This window comes from Volvox carteri (genome assembly GCF_000143455.1).
Source record: "Volvox carteri f. nagariensis unplaced genomic scaffold VOLCAscaffold_26, whole genome shotgun sequence".
Lineage (NCBI taxonomy): Eukaryota > Viridiplantae > Chlorophyta > Chlorophyceae > Chlamydomonadales > Volvocaceae > Volvox > Volvox carteri.
This window is the reverse complement of record NW_003307569.1, coordinates 548363-573641: the sequence shown is the minus strand read 5'-3', so window position 1 is coordinate 573641 and position 25279 is coordinate 548363. Positions and strand designations below refer to the sequence as shown.

At 55.8% G+C, this 25279-nt stretch overlaps 3 protein-coding genes across 3 annotated transcripts; 1 reads left to right on the top strand and 2 right to left on the bottom strand.

Moving 5' to 3' along the window:
* Positions 1-465: 465 nt before the first annotated feature.
* On the bottom strand, positions 466-4540 carry VOLCADRAFT_92454 (uncharacterized protein; the record flags this gene model as incomplete). Its single annotated transcript, XM_002951811.1, has 6 exons — positions 466-651; positions 716-768; positions 2218-2286; positions 2909-3066; positions 3272-3377; positions 4345-4540. 6 exons carry the CDS (start codon positions 4538-4540, stop codon positions 466-468), a joined length of 768 nt encoding a protein of 255 aa, XP_002951857.1.
* A 3117-nt stretch (positions 4541-7657) lies between these two features.
* Positions 7658-8913, bottom strand: VOLCADRAFT_81647 (uncharacterized protein). Its single transcript, XM_002951810.1, has 3 exons — positions 8761-8913; positions 8393-8602; positions 7658-8180 (listed from the first exon to the last, which is right to left on the bottom strand). Exons 1-3 carry the CDS (start codon positions 8890-8892, stop codon positions 7917-7919), a joined length of 606 nt encoding a protein of 201 aa, XP_002951856.1. The 5' UTR covers positions 8893-8913; the 3' UTR covers positions 7658-7916.
* Positions 8914-9765: 852 nt separating this feature from the next.
* VOLCADRAFT_117992 (uncharacterized protein) lies at positions 9766-24308 on the top strand (the record flags this gene model as incomplete). Its single annotated transcript, XM_002951902.1, has 27 exons — positions 9766-9909; positions 12345-12470; positions 12748-12886; positions 13266-13352; positions 13568-13632; positions 13693-13961; positions 14316-14467; positions 14749-14850; positions 15705-15816; positions 16077-16188; positions 16504-16606; positions 17013-17101; positions 17716-17881; positions 18090-18232; positions 18507-18627; positions 19043-19150; positions 19342-19482; positions 19782-20007; positions 20247-20359; positions 20887-20979; positions 21299-21634; positions 21871-22161; positions 22884-22984; positions 23168-23376; positions 23609-23694; positions 24121-24211; positions 24259-24308. Coding segments are annotated over 27 exons (3774 nt in total), but the record flags the coding sequence as incomplete, so codon positions are not given.
* Between the last annotated feature and the right edge of the window lie 971 nt (positions 24309-25279).

Genomic DNA, 25279 nt, shown 5'->3' with positions numbered 1-25279 from the left:
CGCAACCAAGGTGTCCGCATTTCCCCGGAGAGAACACCGGTACCGACAGGCCCTGAACAAGTGCACACCCGGCGCGTGGATGACATGAGAGTTGTAAGGAGGGCCGGGACGAGTTTGCAGCGTGTGGACAAACCTAAGTCCAACCAGCCATCACAGATGAGGGCCCGGTTGAAAGCCAAAACAGCATGTTGGAAGTTATTTATGCAGTCCCGCCTGGTCATGGCCTGGGTACTGTTCGGTTTCCGCTGTTGTGCGAAGCACCCTACAGCCTGACCAACCGTCGGCCTAACAGCAGACTGAATTTTGCGATCACCGAACTGGTCGCAACTGGGCGGGACCACGAGTCGACTGCCAACTGCGCTGCGTATTGCCCCTCGGTTTTGTTCCTAAAGAAGGCCACTCCCAAATTCCGCCTAATTTCTGATGCACGTTATGTTATATTATCGAGCACCGTGTGGTGCCGAGCTACAGGTATAAGTCCCGTGGGATGCTTGTGTGAAGTGCCGCAACCACACGGCTATCTGCCCACCGTGTCTCAGAAGTCCGGCTATCACCACATTGATATGCACAAGGAAGCTCGGCAATTTTAGGCTTTGCACAGCAAGGGCGAATTTTCCCAGGTTGTGCAGTGCCCAGTAGGCTGGCACCAGCCTGTTGGGATTTTTTCGCACACCAAGGTGCGGGCGCCCTACCAGGGGCGAGAGCGGGTTCTCACCGACTTGGTTAACGTGGGATCATCAACTAGTAACCAGGAATGCCCTTTCGAACCTGAGCAGTGGACGGAGTACTTGGGGGCGGGTTGACACCATCAACGGCTCAATTCGTACCAAAAGGATGAGACTCGCAGTGCAGAGGATGGTTGAACCTGCGCAGCGTTCAACAGCTGTACTCCCTACTGGGTGCATGAGATCGAGGACCTTTCGGGCATGTCGCTATCGCTGCCCCAATGTGGTCCACAGTTTTACCGGTCCAGGTCTGGTCCTACCGCCAGCCATGAGCTGTCGGAGTCGCCAAATATTGCACGCTTCTTTGCAGTCTAGGGTGGGTTAAACTCTTTTGGCAACCTACCCACGCGCACCCATTTGCCATCCACACAGATGCTGTTCCGAGTTTTCGTATGGCGGCTGGGTTGGTTGGGTCCTTGAGGACGGTGCCGTCCATCTCAGACTCCTGGAACTGTCGGCGATGTTTAATGGCGATGTATAATGTGTTACCGGGCCTCTTTCGGCAGGGGTGCTTGGACGCCCAGCGGGTGCTGGTGACAATCAAAGCCAACCTGCTAAAGACTTGATGATCCAAAGGTGGACCCCTTGTGGCCATGCACATGACGTGTGTGCACCACTGCTCTGGTAATAGGGCTTGGATCTCAGTGGATTGTTTCCCTCTTGAGTGCCACCAGTTCGCGGACGCACCCTTCAAGGGGCATGGCACTTTCGTTTGGCTGCTAAACCCTGCTTTGTTTGCACAACTGGCCAGACCGTGGGGTCACGAGGATAATTTGCAGTTGCCTTAGTCACATCGACAGCCGTCACCTAATGCTCCCCCTTACAATTTCACCAGATACTGACATGCGACAGGGTGCGAATGTCGCTGGGTGGTGTTTCCGCCTTCGCAATCATCGGACAAACCCTGATGCATGCAACCGCCACCATGCACGGCTTTGGTTCATCATGCCTCTCGAGCCTCATGCAACCTGGTGGCCCAAATCCATAAAATCCATAATAATAGTCATCATATCATCGTAATAATTACAGTAGTAGTAGTGATAACTTAGTCTTGGCTGCAGCTTTACCGTTCGTCCAAGCTAGTCTGTGTTACTGAAAGAGGGCATAGTCCCGTCCACTCGGGGTCACCCAAGGGGTATCCAACCGCCAAGATGGTACACGGTTGCATTCCCAGTGGACTTTGCCGACGGCGCCAACTTTGTGCCAGTGCCACCCCTGAAATGCAGACCCTGATACACATATCGTGCCCCACTTGTAGTGGTCCGTGTGTGCTGCAAGCGGCACCGATGGACACGATATGGGTTGTGCGGCATCATCACCACCATACCTTCCCTCCGCTGGGTCGTGGCCAACTCGGATGGCATGCCGAGCTTGGAGCAGCATACCACGCCGCTCAACACAACCATCCCACCCAACCATACAGACTGCTCCGGGCCCCTGTGGAGGCTCTTTGTGGAGGCAGGGCTGTCTCCGCGCTTTGGAACACACTCACTGCACTCTGAAGGTGTGACCGCTGCCGTTAACAACCGTGCGGATTGCAGCTTGGAGCAGAAGCTGGGTGCTGGAAGAGTGCGGAGGTTTCGAGAGCATAATGGTGAAGACAGCACCGCGGCTGGGGCATGGGTGATGACCCTCTTGACCTATACCGACCAGCGATCGTTGCACTTGTGGGTCCTTTCAAGACCTGTCATTACTATCGGCCACTAGTGCAACTTTCACAATGGGTTGGTGTTGGGAGGGGGTTTCGCAACGGGTTGTTTTGCTACGGAGTTGTGCTTGCGGTTGGCGGCTTAGCTACTGTAACGCACCACGGCAGGACTGAGCAATAAGCTTCGACTTCTCGAAGCGAAGTATGAGTGTAGAGATAGGCAAGTTATTGCGAAGGAACTGCCGTGGTGCGTGGAAGTAGGGCACATGCATGCATGCATGTGCCGGACCGCAGTACGGCAGGGGACGCCGAGCTCCTACTTGGGTCCCACAGGCGCATTGGTTCTTTAACTGCCGTTGTTTTGACTATTAATACCAGGAGGTGTGTCCCGCTGCTGGGACAGTGTCCTCTAGTTTCCCCCCACCCACGGGTCGGTATCGTACTAATTGTCCTTTAATATGGGTTTAAGATTGGAGTACCCGTATCGGTGCGTTCTCTCGTCAATTTTCTGTGCCTCGTCGTTCCCCCCACCCACCCAGGGCAACCGCGGGGGTTGCCACCAGGGTTGGACAGGACCTTCCTGAAATGGTCGGGTTGCCGGTTTTCCCCTTCCCATTCCCGTCGGGCCCACCCGATAGCGTTTTTGCATATCTTTCAATTTCTGTCGGGTGCCCCGATAGCCCATCCCAAAACCTGTCGGGTGACGCAAGAACGAAATTTCGCTGTGTGCCGCTTGAAATTACATTTATTCGTATTTTATATGCGCAGTTTCCAGTTCTCAGTTTGCTGTTCACAGTTCTGATATGCACGAACAAACACACACACACACAGCAACACATGCACGCCTGCACGTCTGCCTGTGAGCATCAAGCTGTTTTGGTAAAGCCCACAGACTTACAGGACGAGGCAGCAAACGTTCGAAAAGGTAATGTAAAGATTATTAATTGTCAATAAGGTCGAGATAAGGTAGTGTGCCCTTCGCTTATGTATCCAAGCATGGATCCCTGTACAGCAGAGTCAAAGGATAAAGAAGAAGAGGCAACGAAGTGAACGAATGCTACCACTACATTACATATTTCCATCCAGCTAAATTTTTATGAATGCCATTATGTATCGCTGTAGCTGTCAGTCGCCGAAGGGCCCACCGACGACCCACGGCACCCGATCAGGCGGTCCTAGCGCCCCTAACCCTGTCGGGTCCCCCGACGGGAGCCCTCCAGGCCCCGGCGGGGGCTCCCGATGGCCGTTTGGCATTTTCCCCCTTTTTCGTCGGGTCCGCCCGAAAGCATTTTTCAAAGCCTGTCGGGATTTCCAGCACAAGTGCCATTCCTGACGGGACCCGATCGGACTGTCGCACCCTGGTTGCCACAATGCAGCGGTCCCTGGTTTGTCCTTGCTGGTTTCGGGTGGGTCGCCCGCGTGGCTCTTGTCGGGGCGCTTGAGGTTGCAGTTTCGTTAACGGTGCAACACAGGTAACTGTCATTACTATCGGCCACTAGTGCAACTTTCACAATGGGTTGGTGTTGGGAGGGGGTTTCGCAGCGGGTTGTTTTGCTACGGAGTTGTGCTTGCGGTTGGCGGCTTAGCTACTGTAACGCACCACGGCAGGACTGAGCAATAACCTGGATTCCCGATATGTGGCGGGTGCAGGTAGAGGCGACGCGGCTTGCATGTAGTAGCAATCTTCATGCAGCATTCTTAACACCCAAGCTAGCTTCACGCGCAAGTTTGCAAAGGCAACCTGCAAAACCTAGTTTCGGAACTCGCGACCAGCGTCCTGTCTACTCTCAACCACAATGCCTAAGCACAGCAGCACAATTGTGGCACAATTCTCGCAGGGCTTGACGAGACACTCCTAACGCCCTATGCGTCCAATGACACTCCTAACGGCCCCTTGCGCAAAACTTACAAGTAGCGGTTCACAGGATACGTACCTAGCTATGCTTAATTACGCGATTGCATACAACTGACCTTGGATGGCGGCTTTTAGAGCCAACTGTTGTCGAACAGTGAGGCCTGCTGCCTGTTCCGCATTCAGCAGTAGGAAAGCGTCGCCGACCTCGGCATCTACGTCAAAGCCTAAATCTGACAGGGCCGCAACAGTTGGCGAAATGGATCCGGCGTCCTCGCCCCTCACAGAAAGCAGGGCTTGCCGGATGGTCACCATGTCTTGGTAAACACTGACCCTGTGTGATAATTCAATTGTATTTGTAATGTCATGAAGTTAGTTGACGAGCTCTCGGAATACATGCGTGACCATGTGGTAGCTTCGGAGCTAGCGGACGAGGACTTGTGTACGACAAGTGAAGTTGTGGCGCGCTAGCCTGGCTATTTAACCGGACTAATTTAGGAGCATTGAAAGTCTGAGATGAGATTGAAGATACCTGAGATGAGATATCGATACTCTGTGCAAACGCCAGTATCTCGGTTAGTAAAGTCAGCTTACGCTTCCCATTCCCCTTACAGTACTGGAGGCCACTGTAGTATTTCGGCCAGGCCTTACCCATGTCTTCACTGCGTTAAGTAAGCTGAGTTAATTGGGCGTAAGGCCCAGTATATGTTTGTCTATCTGTTTCGCACGGCCCGTGTCCTCAGGGCTGTTTCCTCAGTTTCCTGATCTATCCGGGTTAACTTGTGGCTGGGCATTCCACCGACCTCAGTTTTTGGGTGTGTGTGGGAGGTTGTATGCCTCGCGGCCATCAGCTCACTCAATCTCGGTCGCCGTTTGCTGTTTAGGGAAGGTCTCCAGGCCAACATGACCGTATCTACGTCAACGCTTAACCGCATTACTGACGATGTTATGTTATCTCTGACTTTTGGGCCCGTTTAACTGCTTTTGCGGCACGGGATAACTTGCCAAAACGTTGGGGACACGTGCCTCACAACCACCCTTTCTTATATCTCAACGACGCAGGCAAGGTTGTTTGCCGCTTACTGATGTCCAATGATGAGGTTTGAGGGCTATACTAACTGAGGCCTTGTGTCCAGTGAAGTTAGTACGGCCTGGCCGAGTTCTTTTTGAATAATGCCTACAATGTTGTGCGGGATGCGTTCCTAGGGGGCGCTGCAGTCGACCCGTTCGGGGTCCACTGTAACAATCGCATCCTCAGGGCCGTCATTTGTAGCGCGCATTACGCTGGTTACCTTATCATGTTTTTGTTGTTCAGCGCGCGCTGATCAACAAAATGGGTCCCATCGTTGTGCCTTCGGCTCGTCAGCGAGACCCATCGAATAGAGTGCAGTGGAGAATATAGAACACTAGCACCATATAGTTAGCCCATCTAATTGAAGCACATTTCATAGTGCTAGTGGCGGTATCGCTAGGCATGACTCCATTCCTGGTCGGCTCGCAGGTTAACTTTATCCCAGGTCACCACTGTCCATCAACTAGGGGCGCAATACCTTCCACCATAGGAAGGATTATCGACCTTGATAGGTCTCGATCACGTTGGTGTGCTGGAAGTTGGTTGCATGTGGCTCTTGGCAGGATGATGTTACCGAGCCAGCATCCGCCGCTGTAACGCAGGGGCTTTCAGTCTGAGCGATTTGGGAGGCAGCTGCCTCGTTGCGGTGCCAAAGTTTTAACAATGCTTTTCGGGCGCGTAGGGTGTCCAGCTTTGTGCGTTTTTTTGGTATGTTGTTAGCTCCGTAGCTTCTGATGTTTATCGCTATTGCTAAAAATTGACGCGCTATTACTTCGCATGACGGTAGGCAGTACAAATCAGCAATAATGATGTCGGCGGTGGCGATAGTGATAAGGGTGTGTTCACATGTAGTCCAATTGAGAGTCTGATTGGGAGTCCGATTCGGGGCGGCTTTCTGAATTGTGTTCACATACGATTCGCTGCACGGCGCGAGGTGCCACCGCGCCCAGCTGAAGCTCCGCGGCTACGCCCCATCACCCAAGGCAAGCCAGCATTATCTAGGAACAGAACAGTATAAGTATCGTTTCTATGGCGAAAATTATCAACAGGCTTGTACATACATAGCTGCAGGAGTTCGTGAAAAATGCTCGGTGCGCTTTGCGTGAATTAACAATTGGAAAATGTTCCTATAGTATTGTAATGGTAATCATGAGAAACGGTTTGTTAAACAACTTTGTTTTGAGAAAGAAAACTGTGAATCACGTCGAATCATACCCGAAGAGGCCCCCCCGGACCCCAATTCCGTCCAATTCAGAGTCCAATTCGCATGAATCAACCCTGATTCGCCCACATGTGAACACGTCCTAATGAATTAGGGCTCAGGGTTTCTGTACCCTTGCTGCCTGCCCGTTCCTCTATTGCTCTCCTCCATAGCTAGTAGGGTCCTCATGCCTCTGAGGAAGGCACTCGGGAAGAGCGTCCAAGCTCGCGCCAGGCTTTGCTGTCAAAATGTCCAGTGCCCGTGCGCCTTTTTTTAACAAAAAACTGCAGATGCTTCATGATACCTTGGCGCGGTTTAGGAAGGGTGCCCTAGCGAATGAAACTCCGTCTGGGAGGAAATCCGACGGTGAACTTGTTTAGGAAAATCGTTGTGAACGGAAGCAGCTGCCCGCCGTCGGCTCGTGGTCATCGTCATCGTCATCGTCGCGTATCCACTTGACGAGGCTTAGCTGGGGCACCCAGCTGGGACGTTAGGGAACAGGGTCCCTGGCGGGGTACAGCGTGCTTGATATGGATAATCAAGAGCCCCACGAGCGCGGACGTCATTGAGACGGTGTTGCCGTGCTGTGGGAGGGCCTTGAGTGTTGGTTGGGTTTTATGTGGTTGCCTGAGGGGGAGCTCGGTTACTGTTCTTCCAGGCACACACACAGAAACACAGGTGTGTGCGCGTGCGTGCACACCTATACACGCATGCACACACATTGCCAGGCTTGACACACACCATACATGCATGCACACACATTGCCAGGCTTTTTGTTGCGACAGGGTTATAATAATAGTATTTCTCCTGCGTTTTGTTTGCGATATCTGTTGCTATTTCGGACAGCCTTCGGCCCATGGCTCCATCCCCTTATCTACGTTCCATGTATGTATGTATGTATGTATGTATGGGGCCCCCGTGATGATAACCTTGGAGCAATAGGGGGAAACGAGTCAACTCCAGGAGGTGGTGTAACCCACACGCTCACACGCTCACACGCTCACACACACACACACACACACGCACACACGCTTAAGTTGCCAAGCCGCTGTCGCTAACAGACATAAGAAATGTATCTTATGGCTATGTGTGCTCGTTTCGTGCCGGCATTCAGTCGGGTCATTTTCATGCGGGTTTTGACCGCCCGGGGGGCTCTTCTAATCATTTTGGTGTGCGTGATTGTCGTGCGATGGTCGCCGTACCGCAGTGTACGGACTATGCGTTAAAGTTACTGTGTATGGATGCTCGTACTTCCACTTGGTGTTGGCAGCAGGCCATCGTGATTTTTGATGGTAGTTATGATGAGATGTATACTACAGCGACGGGCGCGTTTCTGCTGTCGCCTCTCCTGTGTTGGCGTGATATGTTGGGTATTACGACGTATTGTTGGCTATTACGACGGTTATACTGAGCTACAGCTACAATTGCGATTGTTGCCGCGTCATCGCCGCCGCCGCCGTCGGCAGTTGCTGCTGCTGCTGTTTGTCGAGTGGCGGCGGCATCGCCTCCACGACGATGCTAGATGCGCCGCCGCCGCCGTTGCAAATGGCGGCGCAGCCCCTCCTACCCCCCCTGGAGCGCAGCACGTTGAGCAAAGTCACTAGGATGCGCGCACCGCTCGCGCCGATAGGATGCCCTAGAGCCACACTCCCGCCGAAGACGTTGACTCTGAAAGGCCGTGTGGAAGAGAAATTTGGGTTTAGAAGGCGCTGTGGGTTTTACTTTATTCAAAATATTAATTAAATCAGGTTTTAATACTGGTTATTTCGGGATGTTGGCCTTGCCGATTGCAGTGTAACTTTAAAATGTACCTAAAACCCCAAAACCTTAAGTTAAAACCGCCCTAAAACCGTAACGTAAATTCAGAACCATCCAAGGGACACACGCACCGCTCGGCCGGTAGCCCCAGCAACTGCCGGTTGACCAGGTCAACGACGCTGAACGCCTCGTTGACTTCCCAATAGTCCACGTCAGATGCTGACGTCAGCCCCGCGTGTTTGAGTGCGCGTGGTACTGCTAGCGCCGGGGCTGTCGTAAACCATTCTGGCGATTGTGCAGCGTCAGCAAAGCCCCGTACCGCCGCCAGCAATGGCAAGCCCAGACGCTGTACGGCGAATCGATGCATCGATGCGACCCATTTCCACCGCGGGGGAAAGGGAAACGTGTGAGTTATAAACACAATCCCGTGCACACACATTGCTTGGCAAAAAGGTGTGAGGGGAAAAGTGAACCCTGCAGGACAGTACGACAGAAAGTTCGTACCTGTACGGCTTCATAACTCGCTACCACCAATGCCGCCGCCCCGTCGGTCATAGGCGACGCGTTGCCTGCTGTGACCGTTCCGCCGTCACGACGAAAGTACGGCTTGAGCGCCGTCAGCCGTACAGGGTCCATCTTCGAAAGACTTTCATCCTCTCAGATGTACGACCCTGCTGTGGCGGCGGCGGGGCCCGCTGCTGCAGCCGCCGCCGCAGCTGCGGCGGCGGCTACCGTGCCGTACAACGACGGCGGAGTTCCACCGCCGCCGCTACCACTGCTGCCGCTCGCGCCGACGCCGCCAGGAATACCGATCGTCGCGCTGCGTGACGCTGGTCCCTCCGCGCCGCTACTGCTACCGCTACTGCCGGTTGCAGCCCTTGCGCCAGCCACGCTTGGCGACACATTCGCACGTCCGCCGCCTCCGCCAGGCCGCGGCACGGGTACGACCTCCGCCGCTGTGTACCCCGCCGCCGCCGCCGCCACTGCCCGCCGGTGGCTTTGTAGCGCATGCTCGTCCTGCGGCGTTTATTGGCGGTTAACGACGGTTAATGGGCTGCGGCGGTTCTTTTTAATGTGTATGTGTGTGTTGACCTGACACCCAAGGCACAGATCATGGATATCCGTCACGACCGGCACAGGCCCTCCACGGCATCAATTATCGGTCGCCTCGACAAGAGCACACAGTCCGCCCATGAAACATGTACGAGAGCTGCACTGGCAGTAGCAGGACCAAGATGTCCCTTCATGTTGCAGCCCCAGGCTCATGCAGCCAGATAGCGAGATGCAAGCTGGGAAGGCCGGGCTTTTCAATATCGTCTGTGGGTCGTCTTTCCCCTCACATCACCTCAGGACTCACCTACATACATACCTACCTCCACCAAGCTATATAAACCCAAATCGACCCAAACCACCTAACCAACCAATTGAACTATCTACACTCGCGGCCTTGCCTTGCCTTGCTTCAACCGCTTCACCCACGTCCCACACCACACCCACCTCTTCACACAGGAGTCGAGAGAGGTCGCAGGAGCCGCAGCCGCTGCGGATGTCGCTGCGGCAACGCGGCGTGGCGCCCGAGCTGGCGGCAGGAATCGAACACGAGAGGTCGACGGGTGTGCTGCTGGCGGGGGCCGCTGGCGGCGGAAGCGGAGGGTACGGCTGCTGCCGCTGCCGCTGGCGGCAAGGGCTTGCCCCAGAGGCACCCCCCAGGCGAGTGAGAGAATGCACGACGTTGCACTGTGTATGTGTGTTTTGCAGTGATTGTGCTTTTGGAGTATGTATGTGGATATGTATACACACATCACCGATACGATCACCGTTACCATTGCCGTTACCATCACCGTTACCAGGGTTCTTCACCTGGGTACCCAAAAATTTCGGCCGTGTCCGAAACCCTCTGATTAACCTTTCGGGGCCCTCCCCGAAAATTTTCCTGTCAGCCGGAGAGTGTTTTAAGGTACCCCGAAGCTGTCTGAAGCGGTTTTCGGGGTAAAATTTAGCTGGATTCTATCGTTATATGCTAGGACGGCTGAATTAACAGGTGTTTGACTTTATTTAGGAGCTTAGCTCCTAGGGAGAAATATTTCAGCAAGGATTTTACCCAAAGCCAAGGAGGCGCCGCTCCTCATCCACCTCTGCAGCAATCGCCTCCACCACACCTGCCACATCATCATCCGTCTCTCAGACGGGTACACCTCATCACTTGCTTCACTCTCGACCTCCTCGTTATCAGAAGGATAATAGGCCCCGGCAATTTCACTGCCCACACTGCCCTCATCATCACTCTCATCAGGCAGAACACAGTCGCCCACCTTGGCAAGACGGTGCAGGAGCACATCCGGGTTCTTTGCAACATACTCCTAAGCAGCTTTAAATCACAAGGGGTTGGCATTTCATATCCACGGTTGGACCGAGTAATCCAACACGCAGAAGGGAATCAATGGACGGGACAGCCAGCCGGTTATGCAGCCTGTTCTTGGTAATGCGGTGGACACTAAAGCCACGCTCAACACACGCTGTTTGAGTGGGAAGGACACAAGCGACATACACCAACTGAACCATGCGTGGAAAGAAGTGGACCCACTGATGCATTCCAGCCCAGGCCCGCTCCCAGGAGGTGCGGCCCAGCTCCAACTGCAAGGCCATCTTAGACTTCATAACTGAAAACTCTTTCTGCAAAACGTCAAGTTCGCTGACATCCAAGGCAAACAGGCGGTTCGAGCTTGCCGTAGCCGCGAATCCCGAGGGAGATGCGGGGCACCTTGGTTGGGCGCTCATCATCAATTGACTCGGGCATGTTTAACTATGCATATGCTTAGATGTATGAAAATGTGGCATATGGATATGCTTAGATGTATGAAAATGTCTGCGATACAGCTGCGAAACTGCCGCAATGCACATTTGTACTTGTTGTTTGACTGGTGACCAAGCGGGCCTTATACGGCAAGCCCGATTTCCAGGCCCCGTCTGCGCCCGAAAACATGACAGTTTACGCTGAAATATCGTTCGGTTTTCTCCGAAAATGCCTTCAAAAGGCTTCGGTGGGGTCCCCGAAAAAATGCTAAAAAGGCCCAAAATCCGTTCGGAATCCTCGGGCAAAACAGAAATATCTCAAAAAAGTTCGGGCCCGAATCGGGGTGAAGAGCCCTGACCGTTACCGTTGCCGTTACCATCACCGTTACGATTGCCGTTACCATCGCCGTTACCATTGCCAGGCGTTCTCATGTTCCAGCCCCACTCCGAGTATGTGTCCGGGCTTCGCTGGCTTGGTCGGGAAGCTGCCGTGGACCCATGTCGCCTCATCACCACCTCGTACGACGGGTCCGTCAGGTACGGCATGGGGTTGTTTGTGTTACAAGGTAAACCTAAAGCAAATCCTTTTTGAAGTTCTTCGAAAGCGATTTGCCCGCCTCCCGCCCATCGTAGCAGCAGCAGCTCCAGCTTCACCACCACCACCAGGTTTTCCACCACACTGGCTTCTTCAAAATAGTGGGTATTGTACGGCATTGTACGATAAAAGACAAACCGTTCTGGGGTAGGTCGCTGGCTTGTCCCAGGGACCGGAGGGCCTCCGTGTGGCAAGTTGACAGAGCTGCGAAATGAAACTTGCAGGGAGGTTCGGTACGTGCGCAGGCTCTCTTGAGCAATTTGCTCATGGTCGCCCCATGGGAAACTGGGAACGTGCACGAGTGTCAGTTAATTCGGATTTTGAAACCGTTGTAACGATGTTCTAAACGCTCTGTCCATCGTTTTCGGGTAGCATGCAGTTACCAGTTTAGGATGTTAAGCTAGAAAGCTGTTTGAATTCAAGTAAGCTTTAATCCCGTTACTCGTCCCTGTTGTCTATTTCACTTGGAAGTATGCACCCTTGCTTGCAAACGCTCATTCCTATTAAGTACATGAGTAGATAAAGGACATATTTCTTTCATCGATAACATACTTCAGTTGCGCGGCAATTCGGGTGCTAATGGACTCGGAGCCGCGCCATCGATGGGCTAGAACGTCATGACGGACCTGGGCCCTTCAGCTAAGGGCCTGAGAGCTCAGGACTCTGCACCTCCGGCTGCCGTTCCTCCCGGTGCTTTCAGCTGGGCAACTGTCCACTCGTTCAATGAGCGGGATGGCGGTCAGGTCAAAGCTGCCTGCGCTAGCGGCAACTACATCTACACCACCAGCCGAGCAGGAGTCAGGCGATGGGATGCGCTTACTGGCAGGTATCTATGGGCAGCGATGTTACACAAAGTTTTGGGCCCTCCCTCACCTCACCTCACCTCACCTCACATTCCTCACAAAAAAACAAATACGTCTTAAGTTTTAATTACACCCCGTGGCCCTTGCTGGCCCCTCTTGCCACGTCACCTTTTTGGATCCATGAGTTCAGACCCACCAAACCCCTGAGCCGCCCCTCTCCCCTCCTCCCAACCCTGTCCTCCCCACAAAACCCCCATGGCTTTAAACATCCCACCCCCCAAACCCAAATTGTCCCCGCAGCTCCTCCGACCTCATCCCCAGTGGCGTTCTGCCCGGTCTGGTTCACGCCATTGCGGTGGTTGGGCCCACCATCTGGGCTTGTACGGGGGATGGCAAGGTGGCGCTGTACGATGCCGTATCGGGGGAGCTGAAAGCCAAGGTAGGGGTAGGTGGGGGTAGGTGGGGTCCAGGCCCAGGGCAGGAAGGGACATGGCTGTCGTGATGGGAGGGAGGGGGGTGATTGGCGAGAGGGCTAGAGAGGGGTAAAGGATTGGGGGGGAGGTGGCTGGGGGAACGCGGTGGGGGGAAACAGATGCCAGGGAGCCGGAGGGCTTAAGTGCCGTAGGTGCCGTACGCAACCTGTAGGTCTGATCCCTTGGCTGGCAGTTGTTGGTTGGTACCCCGTACGTCCTTTCCCTTAAACCCCTCCTCCAACATCCAGGCCTAACCCTGAAGCCAAATCACAAAATGACGCACACATACACACACGCACACGCAATACCCCTGGGGCCCTCGCCTCGCCCTCTTTTCCCCCCCAGGCGTTCGCAGCCCACCAGGGGGAGGTGCTGTGTATCGCTGCTGGCCCGGGCAACTCGTACGTGGTCACTGGCGGGGTGGATTTCAACGTGAGCTTTGGTGGGAGGAGCTGCTGGGGCCCCGGGAGAAGGAAGAATTTGGGGGGGGAGAGGGAAAGAGAGGGAAAGAGAGGGAAAGGAGTGGGTGGGGTGCGGCACCCGGGGTTGCGCACAGCTCTAAAAAAAGCAGCCGTCATTATGTTTATACACACAGCAGCGTAACCACCTAACCGCCCAACTCCTAACCGAAATCCAAAACCGTACAGGCGAAGAGCTGGCAGCCCGACGGCTCCCCCATCGTTGCCGCCAAGTACCACCACGGCGCCGTTGAGTGTGTACTGATAACCCCCCTCGCGCCGCCGCCGCTGCCGCCGCCGGGCGGACCGTCCAGGCCCTCCTCGGCCACCTCCGGCGCCGCCGCCGGGCGGCCAAGCATGCGCGCCGCCGCCGCCGCCGCTATCGCTGCCGTATCCGCATCCATGAGTGCGGGTGCGGGGGGCGAGGAGGGGGTTGGCGGCGGTGGCGGGGGACCCCGCGTGGGGGGGGCAAAGGTGTGGACGGGTTCGGCGGATGGCACGGTGTTTTGCTGGCCGGATCCTGCCGGCACGGGCCAGATCAACGAGTCGGAAGGGAAGTCCATAAAGTTGGAAGGAGGGAAAGGTGAGGAGGGAAAGCTGGTGTATGGCTCTGTATGTGTGTGTGCGTGCGTGAATAAGCGAGTGGGTGGGGAGTGTACGGAATTATAGTGTGCGTTCGGGTACGGCACCTTAGGTACGGTAACTTAAGATATGGTGCAGGGCGGAAGCGGAAGATAGGATAAGTCAGGCCCGGTAAGGGGGAATCCATCCAGGCGCTGCTGTCCTCCATCTCTCCCCCTCCTAACCAGCTCTCTTCCCCCCTCTAATGCCCCTTTTCCCCCTTTTCCCCTTTTCCCCCCTCGTTCGTGGCTCGTCTTCCCCCCCTCTTCCCCCATCTTTCCCCCCTCTTCCCCTCCCCCCCAAACCCGGCACTCAGTGAAGAGCCTGACGCATTCGGCCGACTCCGTGTGGGTCGGAATGGACGACGGGCGCATTCACGTGTTGCGGCTGGGTGACGGTAGCCTGATTAAGACATTACGGGGGGCACACTCGGGACCCGTGCTGGCGTTACACCACGCGGCGGGGCAGGTGCGTGCGCGTGTGCGTGTGTGTATTTGTCTTCATGTATGTGCATCTGTGGGGGGCCTTCATGCATGATTGTATGTACGTATGTATGTGTATATCCCTCGTGTGTGCGCAGTCCCCCTTCTCTTTGTCGTGCTCTGCGTCTTGGTGTTGTCGATGATGCGTTGCTCTACCCGCGCATACATACGTACATACATACTTATATACGTACGTACGCACACATACAGGTTTGGAGTGGCTCCGGCGACAAGGTCATCTCTGTGTACGACGCTCGTCCCGGCCAGCCCCCCACCCCCCTGTTCAGTCTGGGAGACCAGGGGGGTTACGTGAAGGGGCTACTGCCGTGTGGCTGGTGTGTTTGGGCCTTCACTAGCGCCGCAATAAAGGTGGGGGGTGGGGGGGTTCGGGGGGAGGGAGAGAGGTTGTAGGTCGTACACCGGGGGAGCCTTGGTGTATATATGTATGTATGTATGTATGACTTAGATTACACTGTGGGCCGCGAGAGCCGGGGGCCGAAGCCGAAACACAGCGCAAGGGTCGGGAGCGTATGTATGTATGTATGTGTGCGCGAACGAGGTACAACAAGCTGAAAAAACTGACGCGTTCTTAATCCATTCCGTCGACTCCAACACACAACCTGCACTTTCCCCCCTCAACCGCCTTCCCGTTCCTCACGTGTCATGTGCCCCCTGTGGAAACCCCCTGATGATGAAAGAGTTTTAAAACCTCCAAAAGCCTTAAAAACGCCGCCTGGTTTCCCCGCCGCCGCCCTACCCCCCAACTCACACACGTACATACATACGCACGCACGAATACGCACGCACGAATACATACATACACACGCACACACCCTGGCAGATTTACACCTCCGAGAGCATTTGGCGGTGGGAGGCTGAACGGCTGGAGGCGGCACTGGCAGCACTGGAGGCAGCTCGGGCGGATCTCGCCGCGAGGAACAAGGAACTCTTGCAGGCGGGTGCTGAATCCCTTCCTCTCCCCCCCTACCCCCTACCCACCACCCATCCCATCCCATCCCATCCTTGAAAAAAGAAGCAACCCGCCTTCCCCAGGGGGTTTGTTCAACGGTGGTTCTAACTAACAACCGTTTCAACTACCATACACCACCCTTACCTGCTTTATCTTCCCTGCCTGCCTGGTTTATCCTTCCTTGCCTTATTGTCTGTCTGTCTGTCATTCTGTCTGTGTGCCCTCATCGAACCCCCCGGCCCCCCGCCTCCAGGCCAAGGACGACGTGAGTCGTTCATCTGCCGTGATGAAGGACGTCAAGGAGGCGGCGGTACGGCAGCAGCAGGAGGCGGAGGCGGCCATGCGGGAGGCCCAGGTAGGGGGCAGTGAGGGGGGGAGCAGGCGGAGGGAGGCGGCGGGAAAGGGAAGGGGTGGAAGGGAGTTGATGACGGTTGATTTTCATCCTTATATTTTTTATTAAAAGGATGCTGCGACCTTTTTCTGCAAATTTCCAAAGCATTTTTCGAATCACATTCAATTACATGAAATTTAAAAGTATATTATTTGGATTTCGTACAGGATAAGATCCAGGCGCTCCGTTCCCAGCTGGATTCTGCCACTTCGGATTTGGCGACCTGCCGTACAGAAGTGGACGATCTCCAACGGCGGTTGAGGGAGGCGGAGGAGGCGCTCGGGGCGGAGAAGGCTGGTCGGGGGGAGGCGGCGGCGGCGGCGGCGGGGGAGCTGGCTGTCGCCAGGTGGGGCCTGCTGATGGGGGCATGGCGGTGGGGGGTGGGGGGGTGGGAGGGAGGGGGACATCGGTGGGGGGGCCGACCGGGGGAATGAGGGTGCGGGTGCTTCGGGAAGCGGATTGCGGCACGCACACATACATACACACGTACATACACACGAACACATGGGGACCGGATACAGGGAGTAGTCAGACATGCAACACTTCCACACAGACAGACATTTCTTCTCGGCACGGGCGCCTAGGGGCCCCCAACATTTCCCCCCACCCCCCAATGGGCCACATTTCCCTACCTGCGTGGTTTCGTGTCGCGAATGCACAGGTCTCGGGTTTCGGAGCTGGAGTCCCAGTTGCAGTCCCAGAGACACCAGTTGGAGGGCCTTATGGCGGAGCGGGCGGGACTTGAGGTGGACAAGGCGACAGCGGTGGGTTTGGGTGGGTTTCTGGATCCAGGATTCATGGTTAGCCGTACCTGGGGGTTGTATTGCCTAGGAGGGCGGGTTTTATTTCGCCACAAGCGTAATGATGAACATAGCGTCGATCTCGATGCCCTGTTTGTACGGCCTTTGTACGGCAATCTTACTTTGAATGTGTCGTTCGCCGTACCTTGTATATCCCGTATTATGTTTATGTATTGTGAGGGAAAGGGGATGATGTGGGCCGCTGCATGATGGGGTTGCTGTTCGTTTTTTTGTTGTGTGTGTGTGTGTGTGTGTGCGCGCGGGGCGGGATGCGTTACTTTTTGCATGACCTCCCCCTCCTGCCCACTTCCTCCCCCTTCCCCCTTCCCCCTTCCCCCCTCCCCCCTCCCCTCCCGCCGTACCGCCCAAGGCCGCTGCCGCGGCTGCCAACCTGGATGACGTCCTCAGCGCCCGGACAGCCCTCGAGGCGGAGCTAGCTCGCGCCACCGCCGACCTGGAGTAGGTCCCGGGGGCAGGGGGACTGCGTGTGTGTATGTATGTATGTATGTATGTATGTATGTATGTATGTATGTATGTATGTATGTATGTATGTATGTATGTATGTATGTATGTATGTATGTATGTATGTGTGAAGGTTACAAGTATCTAACCGGGCCTGACACTGGCTGGCCAGGGGCTGCTGCCCAGCGCTAACGGAAAGACCGCCTAAGCTCTCTCCCGGACGGGCGAGGGGCGCGAGGGGGGCCTCTGTCCCCCCTCCTAAGCAGCCGGGGAGCCGCAGGTCCGCTAGCTCCCGCTCTCCTCCCCCGGGGGTGGGAGGCGTTGCACGCGCGTGTGTGTGTGTGTATGTGTGTGTGTGTGTGTCCCCCGCCCGCTGTCAGCTCCTTCGATCGATTGGTTGCCTGTTTTGGACATCCGCTGTTGCGGCTGTTGTTGATGCTGCGCCGCAAGCCGGTCAGCGGAGGAGGTCCCGCCGCCACCGCCAAACCCATATAACAAAACCACGACAACTACAACCCAAGACGTCCCGCCACTGCCCTGTTCGCGCTAATCCCACCTCTGGCTGTGTGTACGCATGTATGTATATATATGGGGGGGTGTTGTGCAAACAGGGTGGAGCGCAACGGTCGAAAGGCGGATGAGTTGGCCTGGCTCGCCCGGGAGGGGGCCCTGCGGGGGGAGATGGAGACGGGGATGGCGGCGGTGCGGGCGGCCGGGGAGGAGGAGGCGGGCAGGCTGAGGGATGATCAGTCCCGGCTGGAGGAGGAAGTACGACAGGTACGGAGAGAGGGAAGGGGAAATACACGATGACTACTTGAAGCTGCACGATGATGTACATATTTCTTACGCGTCACCCTTTTTTAGACTTTCTGAAGTCCAATGGAGTGACATGTCGTACAGCACACGCACATACATACGTACATACACAGGCGAAGAGCCCGTTACCATACCCCTATCCTGCCGCCGCAATCCGCCGTACAAACAGTTGTTGGGTCAGATGGCGGCATTGAAGGCGGATAAGGCCTCCTTGGAGTCAGATCTGGCAACTGTACGACAGACGGGTGACGCGGCGGTGGCGGCGCTCCGAGACCAACTGGCCCGCGTCCAGAAAGACCTGGAGGACGCCGGGTATGAACAAGTAATAATATAGGAGTGCCGGGCTTCACGTGATCGTACATTGTGTTTGCCGTACGGCAGCATTACACCCTGATGTGCCGTACATGGTGCCACGTACGGTGTGTTTGCTATTATCTTTGTATCGTCGTACATTGCCGTTTTCCTCTCTTCTTCCCCCACCAGCTACGCAGTTTCTCCATGCCTCACGTCCCCCCATCACCTCATACCCGCCCCCCCCGCCCCTTACCCCTTTCTTCCCCCCTGTCGTGTGTCGCCGCCGTCACAGCACTCGCGCCGCGGCGGCCGGTGCTGAGGTTGACCGACTTCGTACGGCAGTGGCGGCGAGTGAGGCGGCGGGTCGTAACGCGGCGAACATTCAGGAGGGGCTCAGACGGGAATTGGAGGAGGTACGGCAGGGAGGTGGGGTGGGGGAGAGGGTTTGGAAGTAGTACGACAGTGTGGGGGCAGGCGTTGCGGAGGGCGCACTGTCACTGTCAGCAACAGCACCACCACCACCACCATTACTTCACCCTTTACTTTTAAGTTAAATTGATTGCGTGTCTATTTTACTATATCTGCACTCGCCCAGTCGAATGCATCATCGGCCTGCCCCCTAAAATATAAAACAATACGTTGTGTGTGAGAGAGTGTGTGAGAGAGTGTGTGAGAGAGTGTGTGAGGGAGTGTGTTTCCTCCAAAAATTTAAGTTAGGATCTCTCCGGTTCCGCTTCCGGCGCGGCGCGATAACTGCTACGACTACTAAGAGGCCACGCAAGGACTATTCGAATGTATGTATGTATGTATGTACGTGTGCTTGCGCAGGTTCGCAGCCAGCTAACAGCGGCGGTGGCCCGCAGTACGGCAGCAGAGGAGGAGTTGCAGGGGAGCCGAGCGGCATTGCGGGACGTCCAGGGGCTCTTGGAGGGAAAGGTGGGGGGAAGGGAGGGAGCGTGTGTGTATGTACGGAGGGATGGGGAGATGGCGGGACGTGTATGGGGTTTGCGTACCCCCCACCCCACCCTCCGAACCATATGTAAAACCCTAAAACCCTAAAAACACCCCACACATACACATACACAAACCCTTCCCCCCTCTTTCCCCCCGCCCACCCCAACCCTCAGTCGGCCGACACAGCCTCACTCACCCACGAACTGGAGCAGACGCGCAGTCAGCTGACTCGGAGCGAGGGGGCGCTGAAGGCAGCGGAGCTCCAAAACGGAGAGGAGCGTGAGGCCAACCGACAAATGGCCAAGCAGATGCAGGTGGAGAGGTGTTTTTTTGCGTATTTCTTGCTTTTTGCATTTGTTTTACATTTTTTTGCTTTTTTTGCATTTTATTGGCTTTTATTTAATAATCCCTGGGCGCATCATGCAGCTTTCACATACAACATGAAAGAAAATGACGCAATGAAGCACGACTATACAATGAGGATAATTTGCGAATTTCTGAAATGTATTCTTCTTCTGCTCTGTTGCTGAGGCGTGCCGATCTGTGCCGTACGTTTTCGTACTGCATTCACGAACTGCCGTCGGTCCGTCGGTCAACCACCTCTTCCCGTCAGGCCCAACTCGAGGATCTCCGAAATCAGCTCCAAGGATCCGAAACCAAGACCCGTAATGCCGTACATGAGCGGGACGAGCTCCAAAACCAGCTTGAGGCGGCGCGCGCACAGGCCGCCGAGCTGGCGGCACGGCTGGCGGCGGCGGCGCAAGCGGCGGCGGCTCAGGAGCAGCGGGTAACGGAGGCGGCGAGTACGGCAGAGGGGCTCAAACGTCAGCTGGCGGAAGGTAGATAGAAGTGAGGGCTGAATGATATGGGGGATGACTCATCTTAGATACCGGCTGGTAAATTTTAAATTTTGGAGCCAGGGGATGTAATGTAATGTAATGGCACCTGAGTAGGTTTTAGCGGTTTTCGCAGTTTTAGGGATTTAGGGTTTATAAAAAGTTATGTACTACATCACTATGTATTTGTCAATGCTATTTGAATGTACTGCAAACGACATAATGCTGTGTACGGATTCCAGGTACGGATCAGCTTGCGCGGGTTTCCAGTCGGTGTGAGGACCTGGAACGGCAGCTGAGTGATGCCGTACGGCGGGCTGCGGATGTGGAGGCCCGAGCCGCAGCGGAGCAACAGGTGATGCGGGGTTTGGATTTTTTTCTCAAAACGGAAAACGTTGTCAATAAAGAGTTTACATTTATTTATTAGCATCGGGGGCACTAAGCAGCGGGATACATCAAGGCGTACCTGGCAAAGCTCAAGCCTGCACGTGTATGTTTGTTTGTGTGTTCGTGTTCGTGTGTGCGTTTTTAAGTCTTGGTGTGGTTTGGCGGGTGAGCAAACGATTTGACGGCCATGGCGGGTGCGAAGATATTAAAGTGTATGTATGTTTGTATGTTTGTAACCCAATTCGTTGAATGTTCATCGCCCGTGCTGTTGGGGCCCCCGAGGGGACGACTTAACGACCCCAACGACCCAGGCGCGGACGGAGGGATGAACCCGGGTTGGCTTTAGTTGGGACATTGGCTGCAGCAGCTGTAGCTCCGATCGCTGTCTGCAGCGCCGTACATCTATGCATTTGCTAAACTGCTTTTCACCAACCGCCACAACAGTCCAACCGCTTCTAACCAACAACCTCCAACTGTATCTCAACCCCACAATAGGAACTGAACGCACTAAGAGCCCAGGTGGCAACGTTGACGGCGGAGGCGGCGGCCACGGCTGCGGCCGCCCGCATTCGAGAAAAGATGGACGAGGTACGGCACCTGGATTTTGTCGTACTTAATGTACGGATGTAAATGCACGTGCAGCACAACATCTCATTTGGCGTCTGCATGCGTTGTGGTTGTGTGTGCGTGTGTACTTTATGTGTGTATATTACATTATGTGTGTTGCCTCTCCTGTGCCCCGCCCACCACCACCCGCTCCAGAATCTTCTATGTTGGTTCACTTACACATTTTTTCTCCCTCGTAGCGAATCTGTCCACAGCAAGAGGATAAAAGATTAAAAGGGCTATTACAGCCGCTGCCTTATGTGCCGTACACTTGCGGTACTACTGCTGTCGTACAATACAGGAACTTGACCGGCTCCGAAACCGCATCCGCGATGTGGAAAGCCAACTGCCGCGTCTGGGCGCGGCGGCGGCGGCGCCGCCGCCGCCACACGCGGGGGCGGCGGCGGCGCTCGTACCCAACATCGTCATCCACGCAGCTGCCGCCGCCGGCGGGCCAGCGGCGCCGTCGGGGGAATATCCCGCTGCCGGTGCATCGCCATCGCAACCGCTGGTGGTTTTGCAGCCGCCGCCAACGCCGCCGCCTGGCGACAGCAGCGGCGTCGGCGGCGGCGGTGGTGGCGGCGGCGACACCGCCAGCACTTTACAGGATTCGGAGCGTGAACTTTTCCGTCAGCAGGTAAACAGGAATATACGATTTAAAGTTTTAGGAGGCCGTGCATGACTTGAAATATTCGGCCTCACTTCCGCCGCCGGCTCGCCATCATCCTATACTACCAGCTTCTCCAGACGTGAAACCCTATAACAAAAAAATCAAACCCTAAAACCCAGAAATCCCAGGAAACCAACACACACACCCCCGGAACCCATAAAACCCTGCCCCCGTACAACCCTGCTGGGCGGCCCCCCCGCCAGCTCGACGCCCTCCGTGTCAGCAGCCAGGCTTTGGAGGGCCTTATGCGGGGCCTCCAGAGTACCATTGAGGGTGTGAGGGCCGGGGCAACACCACCGGGCACCAAGCAACAGCACCAGGAACAGGCGGAGCAGGAGGAGGAGGAGGAGGTGGCGGTGGCGGCGGCGGCGGCGGCGGCGCCTGGCGAGGGTCCCGCTGCCGCTACTGCTGCTACTGTTGCCGCCGCCGGTGCTGACCCCGGTGCTGAAGCGGCGGCGGCGGCAGAGCTGGCGGCGCTTCACATAAAGCTCCGGGTGGGTGTGTCGCAGTTGCGGGTTCTGCACTGCTGCCGTCTCCTACGGCCAGTCGAGGAAGAATATTCCTGGAGAAAATTGTACGGTAGGATGTACGAAGGGAGGTGCTGTGTTTTTTGTGTTGCTTACATGAGCACCTGGTCCAAGTGTGGCGGTGGCCTCGTGCTTCAAGGACGCATCATGCGCGCACCATTATGACCGAGGCCAGCCGCCCCCGGCATTATTGGCCGGTCCCGGTGCTTTTTCTGGAAAGGCTGGGACGTTGCGGGCCAGGCACGTTGCGCTAAGCTAAGCTAAGCTAAGCTAAGGCACTTCGCGCGGAAGCGGAGGAGGGAGGACGACGGCGATGGCCCCCCCGAGTACCCGCAACATCGAAAATACCAATTTACCGTCCATGGGGGGCCCCCTCAGGCTTTTACGGACAACCCCGCATATGTGTGTGTGTGCGGAGAACTTGTAATTTGTAACCTGTAACTAACTTGTTTGTGTTCGTGGCCCCGGAATCCTCAAAATTTACATTTGATTGCACACTGGACTTAAACCCGAAATAAATAAACCAGTTTAAAACCATAAAACCTGCGAACCCCTACCTCTACCTCCCCACACCTGGCTAGTTTCTCAATCTATTTTCTCCCCGACTTCTCCCCCTCCCCTTCCTCCCCCCCCTTCCCCCCCTCCTCCTCCTCCTCCTCCCCCTCCCCCTCCTCGCCACCACCGTTCAGTCCCTCACCTCACAGCTGGAGGAGGTCACCGCCGCCAGGGACGATCTCCAAGGCGCGCTGACGTCATGTCAAGGGGAACTCAATGAGGTGCTGGAGGACAGGTGAGAGGTTTTACAGTTTTAACAGGGTTTTAGAGTTTAAGGGGGGTTGGATGTAAAAATGTAAGGGCGGCGGGGGAGGAGGACCATCGCAGCTCCCTCCAAGGCCACATGCGGGGAAGAAGGACCCAGGTTCAGAACTTCTATGTCGGACCTTAACCTCATACGTCGGCGTCCTCCTCCCAGGTATCAGTTGCAAGTGGCGCTAAGGGCGGCTCAGAAGCAACTGGTAGATGCGCTGGCGGCGGCGACGGCGGCGGCGGCAACAACAGCGGCGGCGGCGGCGGCCCCACCCGGAGGACCCCCCGGCTCCGAAACCGCTGCTCGGCTCCTCATCACACAACTGGAGGCGGCAATGCGCGAGACCAAGGGCGACTACCAGCGACTGTTACATGGTAGGGGGTGGTGTGGTGTGGTGTGGTGTGGTGTAGTAACTGTCGTACAGGACGGCACACACACCGTCAACAATGATGTCATCATCGCCGCCCGCCATCGTCTTTACTGATTTCGTCACCGGCCTTCCCAGCAGGCAGCCGCTATGCGGGGCTGCTCGCTGCCCACGTAGAGCTGCTAATTCTGCTAGTGTTTTGATTGTGTTGGTTGTGTTGTGTTGCCGTACCGGTGCAGAGGTGGCCACTATTCGCGGGCAAATGAGCGCCAAGGACGCGCACATCGCCAAAATGACGGCGGAGCTGGCAGCTGCCACCGCGAGGGTGCGGGTTGTGGGGTTGTGTAGTGGGGTTGTGTAGTGGGGTTGGGCAGTGGGGTTGGGTGTAATGGGGTTGTGTAGTGGGGTTGTGTAGTGGGGTTGTGTAGTGGGGTTGTGTAGTGGGGTTGTGTAGTGGGGTTGTGTAGTGGGGTTGTGTAGTAGTGGGGTTGTGTAATGGGGTTGTGTAGTGGGGTTGTGTAGTGGGGTTGTGTAGTGGGGTTGTGTAATGGGGTTGTGTAGTGCGGGTGGGTACAGGTGGGCATGATGAGGGTGGGCTCGGTAGTGCGGGTGGGTACAGGTGGGCATGATGAGGGTGGGCTCGGTAGGTAGATAAGGTGGTTAGTTGGTTAGTTGAGCACCCGAGCACGTCAATCCACCAAACCGCCAGCACGACCGTCGTCTCACTTAAAAACCTTCCCCTGCTCCTCAGGCTGGAGAGGCGGACCAGCTACGCGCCCAGGTGGCCCTTATGGAGTCCAAGTTAGGCAACATGAGTCGACATCTAGCGGAGAGCGAGGCAGGTCGGCGGCTGTTCTCGGAGCTGGAGGCCACGCACAACTCCATGCAGCGCCGGCTGGCGGCGGCGAGAGCATCGGACGAGATGTACAACAACAATAGCAGCAATAATATTAACGGCGGCGGCGGCGGCGAGGGCGGTGGGAGCGCTGGGAAGGGTGGTGGAGGGGCGCGGAGGGAGCGAGAGAGGCACTTGCCGCCTACGGGGTTTTTGTGAAGGGGGGAGTGGGAGGAGGAGGAGGAGGTGGAGGAGGAGGTGGTTGTGGTGACGGATTGTCAGTTGTTGTTGTTGAGGGGAGCAGGTGGTTAAGAGAAAGTTATAATGGGGGGATGTAGGTGCAGTCTCGTGCGACCGCTGACGTGGTTTGGACCGTGGTCCTAAGGTGCGGTTAGGGGCCAGCTGGGGTGCCCCGGAATCCGGAAGCTCTCTGACCAAACGGCACACGACGAGGCGCGGGGTAGCCTCGCGCCCTGTAGGGGGCAAGGGGGTTGGGCGATTGGGGGATGGTGGGAAACCCGGTGTGTGCGTGTGTGTGTGTGTGTATCGGCACGTGGTTGACGAGACACCGGCGTTGAAAACGACCTTGTGTGGTTGCTTGGCGGTTACAGGAATTTCGAAACTTTTGAGCAGAGCTTTGGGCAACTTTTGGGCATTCAGAGGCTTCATGTGCATGGCTGTGGTTCTCAATGGCGCATGTCGTCCCGCCTTCCCCTACCGGCTCCCTCTCTCTCCTCCACTCGCACTATTTATGTATATATTTTATGTTGGTTTTTATATTTATTTACGTTGATATTTTCATGACGCTGTGTCAGCACGGCATGAGCGTGTGTAATGTGGGTCTGAATGCCGTACACTAGGCAGCTGCATGACGGGATTTGAGCGCCGTACACTGGAGTTAGTAACGAGGACGAGTGGAGTAGTGGGTTAGACTGGTGGGGAGGGCTTCCGTCAGGTTGGGACAGGAGATTGAACATGTATGCCGGGACTGGACGGGTTGGGGGGCCCTGTCGATTTCCAATTCCCGGTTCTCTCTTTTTCTCTTCTCTTCTTTTCTCTTCTTTTGCACTCTCCA

Excerpts from the sequence above, each read along its gene's own strand:
- VOLCADRAFT_81647 (XM_002951810.1), bottom strand. The coding sequence starts at position 8,892 with ATGGACCCTGTACGGCTGACGGCGCTCAAGCCGTACTTTCGTCGTGAC. Across the intron at positions 8,603-8,760 it reads CGAGTTATGAAGCCGTACAG|CGTCTGGGCTTGCCATTGCT; the intron begins GTACGAACTTTC and ends TTCGCCGTACAG. Across the intron at positions 8,181-8,392 it reads AGTTGCTGGGGCTACCGGCC|ACACGGCCTTTCAGAGTCAA; the intron begins GAGCGGTGCGTG and ends AATTTCTCTTCC.